Raw genomic sequence first — 17,044 nt, 5'->3', positions numbered from 1 at the left:
GGAACTCTAAATGGAAACAAATTATGTGCTGGCTGCATATTTTCATTTTGATCGTTCATATGCATTGGGGAAAATGTAAGAGAAGAGAAGGGAGTAGCTTTGCCAGTGACAGTCTTCCAATGGTAGAAAACAAGCTTGTGTGGCAAGTATCGGGTGCATTGCATTTCTGGTTCTTCAAAATGATACTCTAAATTAACCCTTTTAACATGATGCATTAAAGCACTTTACAAAGAGTTTCTTCACATGCTTTATATGCAACTATTTTTATGTGAGTATTGTTGTGGCTGTTTCTATACACCTGATCTGCATGGGCATTCCTCACTGTAAGGAATAGAGGCCTCAAACCATGCATATTTGACCACCTCACATAGAGGAACCTTATCAGGAATAAAACTGCAGCATTCTAATAATTAATTGCATGTCATATTTAATCCTGAGTGCGTTATAGCACTTGTTCCAAGTTAACATCTCCATTTGGCACATCTACCTATTCGGATTTGACACAGTAGATTATAATGGGTCTTTTCAAGCAATCCTAATCTGGCAAAGTATGCAGTAAACAAAGCATGAAGCCATTATGCAATGTAAATTTAGTCTCATCAGCATTTTGATTTGTTTAGATTATTTTGTCTGCTATGGCCAGACTGTGGAAATAAAGTTGAGGAATGACAGCATTACATTTTCTGTCTTTCGCTCTGCCTACCTAATAAACATATGCCAAAAAAGAAATTACCAGATTAAAAATATGCTCTCGGTTGCTCTGGTCATAAAATGTTGCCTTTGGAAATGAGAGCAATGCGAAACAATTACATCGATATCCTCTACTGTGCTGCCAATGATGTGAAATAGTGGAGGCCATTGGTGTGAATAATGTGGGCAGACCCAGCGGAAGAAGGGTAGGTCTATTTCTCCATGAGGGGACAACCAGTACTCTCGTGGATAGACTTGCTGCTCACAACATATTAAGACAATGGCAGAGTTATACTGTCAAACTGTATATATTAAACAAACAGGATAAGTAGTAACTACATTATACGTGAATGCCATTACACATGAATAATTATATTTTACAGTCCCCTGCCAGCAGAGCAGGATTTGGCTACATTAGCATCTTATATCAAATATCTGCCTTCAGTGACTGCCTACCTACTCACCTGAACCTGTCCTGATCCACTGTGTCTCTCTCTTTCTGCTAAATTCATTGATTCTAAAAAATATAAATTCCATTCATCTTTTTGCTGGGTGTTTCTGCTATATTCAAACTTTGAACAGGGTCTTGCTCTGGAGTTGAGATTTATTGGCAGTACAAAATAACTTTTAGAACATTCCAGGCTTTCATCAAATGATGGGTTTAAGCACAAATCATGAAACTGTTCATCTGAAGGAGATGTATGTGTTATTGCAAGAGATATATCTATTGAATCTGGGTTTTGATTTGGTTTAGTCATCACCAGAGTGAACAGAGTCCCTTGGTATTAGATGCTAGTTTTATTGATCATACAGGGGTAAAGCTTGGTTTGTTCTGTAGCGTGTGATTTATGTCAAATGAGCTCTTTGTCATTTGTACTGTACTGTACATACTGTAACTCAGCTATGCTTATGCACTTAGGAAAACAATACATTGTAGTACTCTTACTATATCTGTGGCCTGTCATCTCCCCTAGAAATCTGGAAGTGCCAGATTTTTTACATTCCAAACCCCTGAGTGCACAATGTGAATAGACAATGACTGTTGATTTAAACTCAAGGAAATCCAATGTGGAAAGTTCACCTTGTGCTGAGGTACAACCTAAGGATGTTTTCCATTATGGATGTTGGTTGATGAAAGATATTAGAAAAATGGAAACAGTCATCATATACTCATGTGTGGGAATCACAGTTTCATTACTCAGATTTAACTACAACCAACATTTAAATATGTATATTGATGAAAAACAGTCACCTTTCCTTCATGAATCTAGGGAAGAAGAAAGAGCTTTTGTTATGGCCTGGGAGGGAGATGTATGAGTGAATGTGACACCCATGAGTCCTATCTACATAGCTCTGCCTCCAGACTGGTGAACATGTCACCCAGAGCATGCCAGGGAGGGACAGAGTAGTCTGGAGGGACCAGCTGAGGTGAGCTGGGGTCTATGGTGATGGAGCAGAGGCCCACTGACACTGTCCTGAGGAACTGGTTTGACTGTTTTTTTCACCAGCAGCTGTGGAGCTTGGGCAGAATATATGGTAGAAATATATATTAAATAAATGTCTAACTTGAGAGAAAATCTAAAGATTTGAAATATGTATCAAATGAATGTGTAACTTGAGATGAAAGCCGTCACCTGTGTGCAGTGCACATCATCTCTTGATGACAAATATTGTAGCCCATCTATGATCTTTCTCCATGACAGGAGTCATGTCAATTCAGTCTTTAATAAATAAATATAATTGATAACAAAATAATATAAGGCGACTGGGAATTAATTAATCTAGTCTACATATTTATCATGCCCATAACCTCATTATTTAACCACACTTCGTTAATGCAAATTATATTAACCCATGAAAACACATACATTTATATATTTCCCCCTAAATTCTGTTCCACGGAACATAATTTGTTGATATTTTGACAAACTATCCGGTTTAAAAGAATAACTATGAATATTATTTCAGATGTATACATTTTATTCACTGTTAAGGCTTCGTCTGTGCAAGCCACGAGGGCAGCGACCTCGCTCGTGCGATACCACAAATACACGTCATATACATTATCCGGTTAATTTACATATAACACCGCCCAGAGTGGGGATGAACATCATAATCCATTTATTCTGGGCTGTCTCTGAAGTAGAAGACAAAAAACAGCTGGAAAAGTTTGGGAGCGTGTGTGACAAACAGGGCCAAGTGCTTCGAGAGACAAGAACCGAAGCTTGTTGGGCTCTTTGCCCCAATTTTGGATTACGGTATGGACGCTTTGAAGTCGGCTGGAAGGGCAATAATTCGGAGCCCCAGTCTCGCTAAACAGTCATGGGGTGTAGGCAGACATAAAAGTAAGTATTGGAAGCGAGTTGACTAGCTAACAAGTGGATAAAAGGTTAGCGAAAATGGCTGATGACTAGTCTTTTCTATGTAGCTACTACTAATGCTAATAACCTAGGATCCACCTAGCTAATGTTATATACTAACGTTACTCCGTTTCCTGTATCCCCCCTCTGTAAAGTTAAGTACGTTACCTACTTGATCGTGGGAATCGTAGCTAACAGACGACTGAATGTATGTTATGCATTTCCGTTTTCCATGACTGCCAATTGATAATTTGTTAGGAAGTGTGTTTAAACGTGACAATTTTTGTCAGGGAGCGTCTCCCGTGTTGGCTTGTCAAGAACCTGACAGACCGTCAAATGCGTTGCCAAAATGGCCATGCATGCCAACTTTGTGTACCGGTGTTACGATACTGTTTGGTAGTAACTAACTAACAAGCTCAATATCTGACTTCGAAACACTAGTAATTTGATATTCAACTGATGATGGCAGATTATGTAATAGTCATGTAAACACCTTACTCTGCGTATCTTAATCTTCAAAATTGAAGTAAACATACGCTGGTTAAAACACCTGGTTTTCTGAACAATCTTTCAAATATTACTTGGACACCTCAATCGACGTTCCAGCGGTGTATTTGATCTGCGCATGTGCTTGCAACAACCGAGCGAGCATCCCTATTTAGCGCGAGTGAAGTGAGTTCGGAACAACAATGTATTGGACGTTTTAATCGAATTATTATATGAATCTGTCAATCCACAATCCTATTGTTGTGTGCATGTAACTGTATTCATTTTGAGTTGCTTTTCTTTCGGTTTAAATAATGGTAGGTAACAAACTAGTTAAGTATTTTTTTCACAGACGTGAAGAACGTCTATTCCGCCACGTCACCGTGGAGTGGAACTAGCATGCATAGTTCTGCTATTTTAGACTGGTCTCGATCATTGAATACTCTTGGAATCAGCAGGGGGTACCTGTTATCGCGCTGGTGCATACCTGCTACATTCACTTAGATTTTGGAAATCGAGAAAGTTTAGGGCTTGAAAGGTATGAGAGCTAGAAGTGCACCGACCGCGAAAGTGACTCAAAACAAACCTGGCAACACGCTGTTGCTATGTGCTAAAAAAATGTGTGAAGCAGTGGTGGTGGGGGTCTTAAAGGGGGCTCGATTTAGTTTCAGTTGTGGGTAACATTATGTAGCCTAAAAACACACCAACCAAAGTGACACCTTTTAAACACATAGGATCAACACTTGGTAAATTGTCTGAAATAATTACTTATTTTATTAGACAAATCATCTTCATTTTCCAAGTCTCTTCATCAGGGCTCTAACCAGGGTTTTAGTGAGGTCCGTAAGGGGTGGGATTAATTTACTGCATTTCAATACAGTTGAAATACTTTTTAATGCTATTAGAGAACAGCAAAAATGACTCCAGCCCAGCCATTGTCACATTGGCTGATGTAGGTTCGTTCACATCAGTCGCTCTACAAATACACAGCCTATTAGCTATACAATTGTAATGATATTGCCCTGAAGGGGGGGAAATATAACAAATTATTCACACTGACAAGTAGCATCCGTGACTGTTCAGTCAGTTTGTAATGATGAATTGCCTAAAATGAACAACTCTTTACATATCTCTTTTCTCAAATGACATAGCATTCATATTTGTATTCCTCAGCATTACTAATCAAGCTCCACAAAAAAAACGGCATCAATAGAGCACATAGATGATCGATCAGATTATGACATTCACATGAATTATTAGAATATTACTTACTATTCTGTTTTATCAGTGATGTAGTGGTAAACTAAGAGCCAGTAGGTGATCGTGATAAGACAACCACTAATATAAATTAAAACATGACTTTTCTAAAACTGTATTGTTTGCGTTTTAAGATGTGGAGATGTTCATATTGAAACATATCATATTTTTGTAGTTCCTAACTTGTTTGATACAATTTGTACAGATTCTCTCAGGAGGCCCCAGATGGGGCCTGACCCAAAGTGTGGTAACTAGTGACAACCCCCAAAGTCACAAAGTCAAAATGGGCTATAACCTATTGTAAAAATTCATATAAACAAACATTTGCTTTTTGGTCATAATTTAATGTTAGCAGTATGGTTAATGTTTAAAATCAGATTTTAAGAAGATACATTGTAGAAATGGGTAGGTTTTAGTCATAACTTTGTGGCTGTGGTAACTAGGGACTACCGAAGTTTGGGAACCACTTTTATTTTTATTTATTTATTTCACCTTTATTTAACCAGGTAGGCAAATTGAGAACACGTTCTCATTTACAATTGCGACCTGGCCAAGATAAAGCAAAGCAGTTCGACACATACAACAACACATAGTTACACATGGAGTAAAAAAAACATACAGTCAATAATACAGTGAAAAATAAGTCTATATACAATATGAGCAAGTGAGGTGAGATAAGGGAGGTGAAGGCAAACAAAATATATATATATAAATAAAAATATAAAAAGGCCATGGTGGCGAAGTAAATACAATATAGCAAGTAAAAAATAACACTGGAATGGTTGGTTTGCAGTGAATGAAGGTGCAAAGTAGAGATAGAAATAATGGGGTGCAAAGGAGCAAAATAAATAAATACAGTAGGTAAAGAGGTAGTTGTTTGGGCTAAATTATAGATGGGCTATGTACAGTTGCAGTAATCTATGAGCTGCTCTGACAGCTGGTGCTTAAAGCTAGTGAGGGAGATAAGTGTTTCCAGTTTCAGAGATTTTTGTAGTTCGTTCCAGTCATTGGCAGCAGAGAACTGGAAGGAGAGGCGGCCAAAGGAAGAATTGGTTTTGGGGGTGACCAGAGATATACCTGCTGAAGCGCGTGCTACGGGTGGGCGTTGCACTGTACCAGTGGTGGGAAAAGTACCCAATTGTCATACTTTAGTAAAAGTAAACATACCTTTTTAATAGAAAATGACTCAAGTAAATGTCACCCAGTAGAATACTACTAGAGTAAAAGTATTTGGGTTTTAAATATACTTGAGTATCAAAAGTGTAAATCATTTAAAATTCCTTATATTAACCTAACCAGACAGCACCATTATCTTGTTTATATAAAACAAATGTATTTACGGATAGCCAGGGGCACACTCCAACACTCAGGCATAATTTACAAACGAAACATGTGTGTTTAGTGAGTCCGCCAGATCAGAGGCAGTAGGGATGACCAGTGATGTCTTGATAAGTGTGTGAATTGGACCATTTTCCTGCTAAGCATTCAAAATGTAACAAGTACTTATGGGTGTCAGGGAAAATGTATGGAGTAAAAGTATATTGTTTTTAGGAATGTTGTATAAAATGTAAAGTACAGATACCCCCCCAAAGGCCTGCACTGTACTAATCTCTTTGCTTGCTTCCTTTCTCTCTCCAACTCCTCTGCTTCTTCTTGCATGCATTGCAGCCTCACCACTGAGCGACCAACCACATCCCTGTCTCTTAGTAGCCTACTCTCTTTAAAGCAAAGTTGTTATGAGAACTTAGTAGCCTTTTGATTTGCTCCTGTTGAGGTAGACTGTTTTAACTTTAGCTTTGTATTTCATCTTTCTAGCTGGCTAAATAATACTAGCAAGAGCCTTAAATGTTACTGCTATATAATTATCTGCCAACAGCTAGCCACCTGACTGACATATCTAATAGCCACTATTTGCCTGTTGTGAACTCAACCTCCGAGAGTCTGTTTTTTTTGTTTGGGGGATGTCTGTAGACACGGCAGGAGCCGCGGGGCGGTTTTAAAATTGCCTTTTGTCCGGCATCTCGCAAACATACTGTCCGCAGCGTCTAGTTGCCTACTTGAGCTGCCTCCAAGCTGGGGTAGTTCATTTTACGTAAGGTTATGGCTATGCCATCGGCCTGTGCTGCGAGAGGGCGAAGTAAAAAGGTGAATCCGGGGGACGTAGGCGAACATAACAAACAAATCACTGTTCATGATTCCATTCATTCAAAAGAGGCAGGCGTGATTAGAACTGTCAGATCAAGACTTTAAGCCTTCTGAGTAGTGATGCACCGATATTACATTTTTGGCTGATACCAATATCCAAAATATTCCTTGCCCAAAAAAAACTATACCGATATTTAACATTTTAGCGGCCTTTTAATTATTCTAGTACAGTTAAATAGTTAACACGCATGGACACAGCGGTCTAAGGCACTGCATCTTAGTGCAAGAGGCGTCACTACAGTCCCTTTTTCGAATCCAGGCTGTATCACATCTGGCCGTGTTTGGGAGTTCCATAGGGCTGTGCACAATTGGCCGGGGTGGGCCGTCATTGTAAATAATTTGTTCTTAACGGGCTTGCCTAGTTAAATGTTACACACACACAAACAAACACTGACCAAAAAGTTATTCTGTTGGCATTTACGTATGTCCCCATTACCAGTAAAACAATAATCAAAACCTTTTTTCTTTCACTGACTTGCTGTTTCATTCATTTGTTCAGTCGTTTCATTCTCAACCAGGATTTTATCATGCATGTCAAGCAGTGAAGTTTCAGCTCTGCTGTCCGTGGCCTCTCTTCCTCGTGCGCACTGTCACTATGTCAGTTTCCAACTTGTCCAGCTCTGTATGTAACATTTCACGTAAACCCTATTTCTTGTCTGCATCGAAGTAGCGGTCCTTGTACATTGCATCGAGCATGGTGGTGACACAGTAAAGACAGAATGCCACCGAATCGCTTGTTCCCAGCCTGTGTCGGCAGTTTTGTTGAGCGGGATTTTCAATGCCATGACAGAGGGTATCACGTCTGCTGCAGGTGCAGTTGATGAGCTAATTTCTCGAGTCAGTTGTTTGAATGGAGCTAGTTAGTGTGTTCATGTTTCAAACATGTTCTCACATGCCATTGAAATGGCAGCAGCGGTATGACAACCAGCACATTCATGAGCGTGAAATACGACTTTCCTCAGTACGAAATCCTTGTTGACCCACTGTGCTGTCAGACTCAGCATGCTCATGGGGCTGATATCGCTTGTCCAAATGTCAGTCGTGCAGCTAATGGCAGTTACACTTTTACTGTGGGCAACATCTGGAAAGATAGTGCACTTGGTAGTGTGTACCGGTGCTCTACCAGTCGGCGAAAGCCAACATCACCCACGACAGAGAACAGTTGACTGTCAAGGGCAATGAATGCCATTATCTTGGCGTTAATGGATTTTGCCTTTTGATTTGTCTCACTGAAATTTTCGTACTCTTTCAAATGACTGCTCGACTTGTTGATTGCTCGATCCACACAGCAGACATTGTGGGCTAGGTTAGGAATGCTGTGTTGCACGTGTAGCTCAACATTTTACATGGCATCATTACGTCATGTACTTACGTTATATAGGTGTGCACGTCAGCTTTGATATCGGGTGTGCACGTCAGCGTTAAACTAGATTTTGGGCCGATACCGATGTTGGCATTTTTAGCTAATATCGTCCGATTCCGATATCTTCACTGGAATATTGTGCATCCCTACTTCTGTGTACAAAAAAAAAATATATATATATATATACACACACACACACACACACACACACAGTGCATTCGGAAAGTATTCAGACCCCTTGACTCTTAACACATTTTGTAACATTACAGCATTATTCTAAAATTGAATCAATTGCTTTTTTCCCTCAATCTACATACAATACACCATAATGACAAAGTAAAAGCTGGTTTTTAGACATTTTTACAAATAAAATAAAAAAGCAGACCTTATTTACATAAGTCTTCAGACTCTTTGCATTGACACTCAAAATGGAGCTCAGGTGCATCCTGTTTCCATTGGTCGTCCTTGATGTTTCTACAACTTGATTGGAGGCCACCTGTGGTAAATTCAATTGATTGGACATGATTTGGAAAGAAGCCCACCTATCTATATAAGGTCCCACAGTTGACAGTGCATGTCAAAGCAGAAACCAAGCCATGAGGTTGAAGGAATTGTCAATAGAGCTCCGAGACAGAATTGTGTCAAGGCACAGATCTGGGGGAAGGGTATCAACAAATTTCTGCAGCATTAAAGGTTTCCAGGAATACAGTGGCCTCCGTCATTCTTAAATGGAAGAAGTTTGGAACCACCAAGACTCTTCCTAGAGCTGGCCGCCCGCCCAAACTGAGCAATCGGGGGAGAAGGGCCTTGGTCAGGAAGATGACCAAGAACCAGATGGTCACTTTGACAGAGCTCCAGAGTTCCTCTGTGGAGATGGTTGACCTTCTGGAAGGTTCCCCCATCTCTGCAGCACTCCACCAATCAGGCCTTTATGGTAGAGTGGCCAGACGGAAGCCACTCCTCAGTAAAAGGCACATGACAGCCCACTTGGAGGTTGCCAAAAGGCACCTAAAGGACTTTAACCATGAGAAATGACATTCTCTGGTCTGATGAAACCAAGATTGAACTCTTTGGCCTGAATGCCAAGGGTCACATCTGGAGGAAACTTGGTCACTTTTCCCTCAATCCTAACTAGTCTCCCAGTCCCTGCCTCTGAAAACCATCGCCACAACCATGCTTCACTGTAGGCATGTTTTTCAGCGGCAAGGACTGGGGGACCAGTCAGGATCGAGGGGAAAGATGAACAGAGCAAAGTACAGAGAGAGATCTGTGATAACCTGCTCAGGACCTCAGACGGGTGAAGGTTCACCTTCCAACTGGACAACGACCCTAAGCACACAGCCCAGACAATGCAGGAGTGGCTTCGGGACAAGCCTCTGAATGTCCTTGAGTGGATCAGCCAGAGCCCAGACTTGAACCCGATCAAACATTTCTGGAGAGACCTGAAAATAGCTGTGCAGCAACGCTCCCCATCCAACCTGAGCTTAACAAAGTACTGAGTAAAGGGTCTGAATACTTATGTAAATGTGCTAATGTAATTTTTATTTATAATACTTTTGCCAATGTATTTTACCTGTTTTTGCTTTGTCATTTTGGGGTGTAGATTGATTAGGGTAGGAGAAAACAATTTAATACATTTTCGAATAAGGCTGTAACATAACAAAATGTAGAAAAGTCAAGTGGTCTAAATATTTTCCGAATGCACTATTATATTGTTTTTGTACACAATGAATGTCAATTACGGGTCAACATGTAAGTAATGCTCCCAGCGTTGAGCAAAGCTGCAGGATTCTCACAATGGCTTTGATCTCTGGCTTCAGTGGGTTGTCATACAGACAGCAATGCAATGTTGGCGATGCGCAGTCACCCGGGCGGGTGCACATGATCACACTACTGTAGTATGGCTTGTCAAAGAAGAGGCATAGCCTTGGTTTCACAGAGGGACCGCCCCCCTCGTCTCGCCTTCCTTCCTAGACCATTGCGTCGTTGGCAGACTTTGCAGCATGATGCCACATGTGCCATGCTGAGCCATCAATTCTTTGTTTTGGTCTACTTTCTCTGGGGGAATAACGAGGCTTTCTAGAGGCCTGGTCCCAGTCCCCGATCTCTCCTGGCAGGGATGACTTGTGGAAGATGATAATACCCATGGTTACAGATATATGGCAACGTTGCATCTTCATATTTTCTGTTGACCTCTCAACACACGTGTCATGTGGGTCCTGGCCTGTGATGGCCTCTGGTTTAGACCTGCATTTCCTCTCACCCACACACTCTCTTCACAGCAAGGTCAGGTAGTGCTTATGGCCATAACACTGAACCACTCATTATAACTGCCTCTTGTTTCCATGTGGTTATTTCAATACAGCATGGCTAGATCAGAGTACACAGGTAGCTGCCGTCAGCTGTTGATAGAAAACAACTTGTTTCAGCTTGTCGTGACAGGAAACAGAACCACTGCTGCAAGACAGTCTGTTTCGTTGTGAAAGTGATGCATGCTGCTTTCAATGCTGAGACCACGAAACAGAAGTATTCAGGGCGTTGTTATTGAGATGTCTGGAGTCCATGCAAAGTACCTACCAGTCCAAACACACCTGGATTAGATGTTAGTGTCCTCTACCCCTACATGATGTATGCTAGATATGTGGGATTCTAACGAAAACATTCTGACAACTCTTGGCGCTCATGCTTTGGTCTTGCCCTTGTAGATGCATGCCTCGTTTTCTTTTGGCATCCATGCAAAGAGCATTCCCCCCCACATTCTGTCCTTTTGGTAACTTTGCCTTTATTTGTTCATAATTTATTGATCCCATTTGAGATCAAGTGTTGTTTTCAAGGGAGACCTCTCAAATCTGCAGCAATTATACAATGTCACAAAAAGCATTAACCACATTGAGCATAATTCAAGGCATTCATAGTCGCAAGGAATACAAATGTGGTCTAAAAACAATTCCAATCCCTGTAACAATTCTGGAGAATGTATTTTATTATTATAATAGCACATTTCGTCATAGATTGCGCAGTCAAGCTAACATCCTCTAAAACCACAAGTCAGTTGTGTCTTCTGTTTTCCATCCCCTGCCTGACTTCAGCATAGAATAAAATGTGACACCCATGTCATTTCCCGCTGGCTTCAAACAGCTCGTGTGATTTTGAAAGTGCTGCTGACAAAGGCTTACACTGCACAGCTCACCATGTGTCTGAATTGCTTTCGTTTGTCAAATTATATCTCACATCAACAATTACCATCTCTTCAGGCCAATACATTTGGTTTCTTTTCTTAATACTTTCTTTACAATTCTATATTTTACGTTTGTCTGCGCTTCGGACACATTGCCTAAGTGCTGGCCTAGGACCGGTATCTGCTACCTCCCTGGAGCCATTCCTACATTGGAAATACTGGACTTAGAAGCTTGACCAGTTGATCCAGGACATGCACAGATGGAGGCCTGGGGAAATCCCCAAGTGAATGTAACCTGAGGTCAAGGTGAAGCGCAAAAACCATTGGCTCTTTATGGCTCAGTTAGTTCATTTACCATGGTAGAGTTTTTTTTCTGGTGGTTGCTGAAACATCATGATCATGGTGTTATGTTGAAGAGTGTGGCCTGTGTGACCAGAATATTTATAGGTGACATCATGGGGAGAGCCATATAACAATAGAGAAGTAAAAGTCTGTAGGCTCTACTTTTGGTGCCCTACTACTGGCACAGGGACTGTCTTTTAAAACGGACATAAAATACACTACATGGCCAAAAGTTTGACGGACATCTCATTCCAAAATCATGGGCATTAATATGAAGTTGGTCCTCCCCTTTTGCTGCTATAACAGCCTCCATCCACTCTTCCGGAAGGCTTTTCACTAGATGTTGGAACATTGCTGCGGGGACTTGCTTCCATTCCGTCACAAAATCATTAGTGAGCTCGGGCGCTGATGTTGGGTTATTAGGCGTGGCTCGCAGTTGGCGTTCCAATTCATCCCATGGGTGTTCAATGAGGTTGAGATCAGTGCTCTGTGCAAGTACTTCAACACTGATCTCGACTAACCATTTCTGTATGAACCTCGTTTTATGCACGGGGGCATTGTCATGCTGTAACAGGAAAGGGTTTCCCCAACTGTTGCCACAAAGTTGGAAGCACAGAATCGTCTAGAATGTCATGGTGTACTGTAGCATTAAGATTTACTTTCACTGGAACCCAGGGTGCCTAGCCCGAACCATGGAAAAACAGCCCCAGACCATTATTCCTCCTTACCAAACTTTACAGTTGGCACTAGGCATTGGGACAGGTGGCATTCTCCTGGCTTCCGCCAAACCCAGATTTGTACATTGGACTGCCACATGGTGAAGCATGAAGTTTCCACTGCTCCAGAGTTCAATCGCGGTGAGTTTTACTCCACTCCAGCCAATGCTTGGCATAGCGCCTGGTGATTTTAGGCTTATGTGCGGCTGCTTGGCCATGGAAACCCATTTCATGAAGCTCCAGACGAACAGTTCTTGTGCTGACGTTGCTTCCAGAGGCAGTTTGTACCTCGGTAGTGAGTGTTGCAACTGAGAACAGACGATTTTTACACACTTCAGCACTCGGCGGACTCCTTCTGTGAGCTTGTGTGTCCTATCACTTCAAGGTTGAGCCATTGTTGCTCCTAGACGTTTTCACTTCACAATAACAGCACTTACAGTTTCCCGGGGCAGCTCTAGCAGGGCAGAAATTTGATGAACTGACTTGTTGGAAAGGCGTCATTCTATGACGGTGCCAGGTTGAAAGTTACTGAGCTCTTCAGTAAGGCCATTCTACTGCCAATGTTTGTCTATGGAGATTGCATGGCTGTTTGCTCGATTTTAAAACATTAAAAAAATATACACCTGTCAGCAATGGATGTGGCTGAAATGGCCAAATCCACTAATTTGATGTAGTGTACTAGAGCTGTAGTTTCCTCTGCTCTGCCCTGGCCAGTTTTTTTTTTCTTATTTTTTTCTCATCTACCTCTGGCCAGTGCAGTTGAATTGTGTCCCCTGAACAGTCATTCAAAAAGCACTGCCAGGTTGAAATGGAGATTGTTTCCAGCAGGATTCCATTATGGAGTTGTAAAGTCCCCAGTGATTTTATAGCCCTGTTACACTATCGCTGGAGTCTGCTTGCTTAGGGAGCCACACGTACTGTGTTTGTGGATGGGACTGCATGATCATGCTGTGTCACTGTTTTTTTTTTTTTTTCAGATTTGGCTTATCCCTCACAGGGTTGAGTCTGTTTTTGTTAAATCATTTTCTGTTTTGTTGTCTTTGAAGAGCAGGTAGCCTAGCGGTTAGCATTGGGCCAGTAACCAAAAGGTGACAACAACACAACATTTGATATATATATATATATATATATATATATATATATATATATATATATATATATATATATATATATATATATATATATATAGTACCAGTCAAAGTTTGGACACCTACTTATTCAAGGGTTTAATTTATTTTTACTATTTTCTACATTGTAGAATAATAGTGACGACATCAAAACTATGAAATGACACATATGGAATCATGTAGTAACCAGAAAAGTGTTAAACGAATCAAAATATATTTTAGATTCTTCAATGTAGCCACCCTTTGCTTTGATTACATCTTTGCACACTCTTGGCATTCTCTCAACCAGCTTCACCTGCAATGCTTTTCCAACAGTCTTGAAGCAGTTCCCACATGCTGAGCACTTGTTGCCTGCTTTTCCTTCATTCTGCGGTCCAACTCATCCAAAACCATCTCAATTGGGTTGAGGTCGGGTGATTGTGGAGGCCAGGTCATCTGATGCAGCACTACATCACTCTCCTCCTTGGTCAAATAGCCTTTACACAGCCTGGAGGTTGTGTTGGGACGTTGTCCTGTTAAAAAACAAATGATAGTCCCACTAAGAGCAAACTAGATGGGATGGCGTTTCGCTGCAGAAAGCTGTGGTAGCCATGCTGGTTAAGTGTGCCTTGAATTCAAAATACATCACTGACAGTGTCACCAGCAAAGCACCATTACACCACCTCCATGTTTCACGGTGGGATCCACACATGTGGAGATCATTTATTCACCTACTCTGCGTCACAAAGACACAGCGGTTGGAACCAAAAATCTCAAATTTGGACTCATCAGACCAAAGGACAAATGCCCAACGGTCTAATGTCCATTGCTTGTGTTTCTTGGCCCAAGCAAGTCTACTCTTCTTATTGGTGTCCTTTAGTAGTTGTTTCTTTGCAGCAATTTGACCATGAAGGCCTGATTCACACAGTCTCCTCTGAACAGTTGTTGACATTGTCGTTATTTGAACTCTGTGAAGCATTTAATTGGGCTACAATTTCTGAGGCTGGTAACTCTAATGAACTTATCCTCTGCAGCAGAGGTAACTCTGGGTCTTCCTTTCCTGTGGCGGTCCTCATGAGAGCCAGTTTCATCATAGCGCTTGATGGTTTTTGCGACTGCACTTGAAGAAACGTTAAAACTTTATTAATTTTCGAGATTGACTGACCTTCGTTTCTCTTTGCTTATTTGAGCTGTTCTTGCCACAATATGGACTTGGTCTTTTACCAAATAGGGCTATAATCTATCTTCTCTATACCACACCTACCACGTCACAACACAAATGATTGGCTCAAACGCATTTAAAAAGGAAAGAAATTCCTCAAATTAACAACGCTGTTAATTGAAATGCATTCCAGGTCACTGCCTCATGAAGCTGGATGAGTGACTGCCAAGAGTGTGCAAAGCTGTCAAAGCAAAGGGTGGATACTTTGAAGAATATCAAATATAAAATATATTTTGATTTAAGACTTTTTTTTGTTTACTAAATGATTCCATGTGTTAATATATAGTATTGATGTCTCACTATTATTCTACAATATAAAGAAAAACCCTTGAATGAGTAGGTGCCCAAACTTTTGACTGTGTGTGTGTGATACCAGTATGGTTAAGCAAGTGTTAGGCTATACAGTAGACAGTTTGGCTTTCGGAGCTCTGAAAGCCAATGCATTGTTCATGGCGTCTGAGGCTATTTACAGCAAGTTGAAGGCCTTCAAATCCAATTAAAGTACGAGTTTATTTATGTAGCCTCCTGGATGAGGTGTCCCAGCTGTGGCACTGGGACTTTATCTACTTCTCTGTTCTGAGGGCTGTCAATCGAAGAATAATGTGCGAAGGGCTGTATGTGTAAAGAATGTCACGCTGCTTGCTTAGCAAGTACCACTTCCTCACGATTTGACTCATACTTGGCGTGAACTCGGGACCTCTGCCTTGCTAGCACACACGACTGACCTGAAGCGTCTTAACAGTCGGCTGGCTATTCGCTGGCGCAAGTGGGGGCACTTCAGGCTGAGGAGTTAGTTTCACACATCCCCATGTTGTACATATGCATCATTACTGAACGTGAGCCTCTGAACTCTCCAGATTGCCCTATCATCACTGTCTAGCCCTTATGCTATTTCTGTTGTCTAACCTGTCAGCAGGGCCATAAAGGCAATCTGAGGAATCTCTCAAAGGGTTTTTGGCAGACAGGCAGGTTATTAAGGAAAGTTGTCCTGCTGATGCTGCACATATTACCTGTCCTCATGTACATTGTGGTGGTGGACGTGCACGAAATTCAGGTAAGACTGTTCCTTCCAGTCTGAGCCGATCTCTGCTATTGACGTTGGGTAGCTTTGGCTAAGGGGTAGGACTTTGCTACACTCATGTTCTGATATTGCCATAGGAAGTATTCTATTTGTTTTGAGTGGTAGTTCTGGTTAGATCACTGGCCCTACTCATGATGACCCATGCCTGGACAGCCCTGTAATGTGTTCTGTGACTGTATTGTAGTCTAGATAATCAACGATGAGCACATGTTAACAGCACAGGCCCTAGCTGACCACTGGTTTTTATCCCTAACGGCTGGGACAATTCCCCTCCTCCCCCCTCTTCCTCACTTTCCCAGTGGGTTTGATCAGTGCCGCACAGCACGTGTCTCACTGTTGGGACTTACAGGCCAGCGATTAGAGTCTTATCTGATCTGTTAATCCCTTCCTCCAGTCAGCTGGAATTGTTTTGGAAGCACACCAAATCAAACGCTGATAACTACTCTGTGTTATGCAACAATCTAGTACTTTCTCCTGTACCATTTTAAAGTAGGGTGGTTGGTCGTGTGTATAACACGAACGTCTAGCAACCCGAAGGTTGAGAGTTCAAATCTCATTACAGGCAACTCTATTTTGGGGTGGCATGTAGCATAGTGGTTAGAGCATTGGGCCAGTTACCGAAAGGTTGCTGGATCAAATCCCCGAGCTGACAAGGTAAAAATCTGTCTTTCTGCCCCTGAACAAGACAGTCTACCGGGGAACAACTGCCATTGTAAATAAGAATTTAAATCTGTAAGCCTGTAACTGCTGCTGTTGACAGAATATTATTTTATACGGGCTGACATTAATTTCAGAAAGCATGTTGATCATTTTTGTCAGAATCTGCTCAAGTTGGATGCTATTTGTTAGTTCATAGTTTTCACCTGATTTGGCATAGTTTGTGGACACAGATGGCCCCAGACAATAGTCAATGAGTTATGAAGGGCAATTCTGGAGAAACAAAACATTGACATCAGGACAGAAGTGCACTGCTTAACTAACTTAATTTTCCTGGTTCCTGGAGGAACATAGGGGCCTGTGCTAAAGTTTTCCAACATT

The 17,044-nt window shown here is 41.4% G+C and overlaps 1 protein-coding gene across 4 annotated transcripts in view; it reads left to right on the top strand.

The window, feature by feature from the left end:
* Window positions 1–2,746: 2,746 nt before the first annotated feature.
* The window catches only part of LOC129812759 (low density lipoprotein receptor adapter protein 1-B-like), a 57,774-nt gene continuing 43,476 nt past the window's right edge, over window positions 2,747–17,044 (top strand). The window contains exon 1 of one of the 4 annotated variants that reach the window (XM_055864601.1): window positions 2,747–3,035. In XM_055864601.1, coding sequence (XP_055720576.1) covers window positions 2,951–3,035 — 85 coding nt within the window. In that variant the 5' untranslated portion in view covers window positions 2,747–2,950. The remainder of the gene's footprint in view (window positions 3,036–17,044) is intronic. The other 3 variants (XM_055864600.1, XM_055864599.1, XM_055864598.1) reach the window with 3 other exon arrangements.

This window comes from Salvelinus fontinalis, chromosome 16, assembly GCF_029448725.1.
Source record: "Salvelinus fontinalis isolate EN_2023a chromosome 16, ASM2944872v1, whole genome shotgun sequence".
NCBI lineage: Eukaryota > Metazoa > Chordata > Actinopteri > Salmoniformes > Salmonidae > Salvelinus > Salvelinus fontinalis.
Note: the sequence above shows the minus strand (reverse complement) of the source record. Positions and strands in the feature narration are given on the sequence as shown.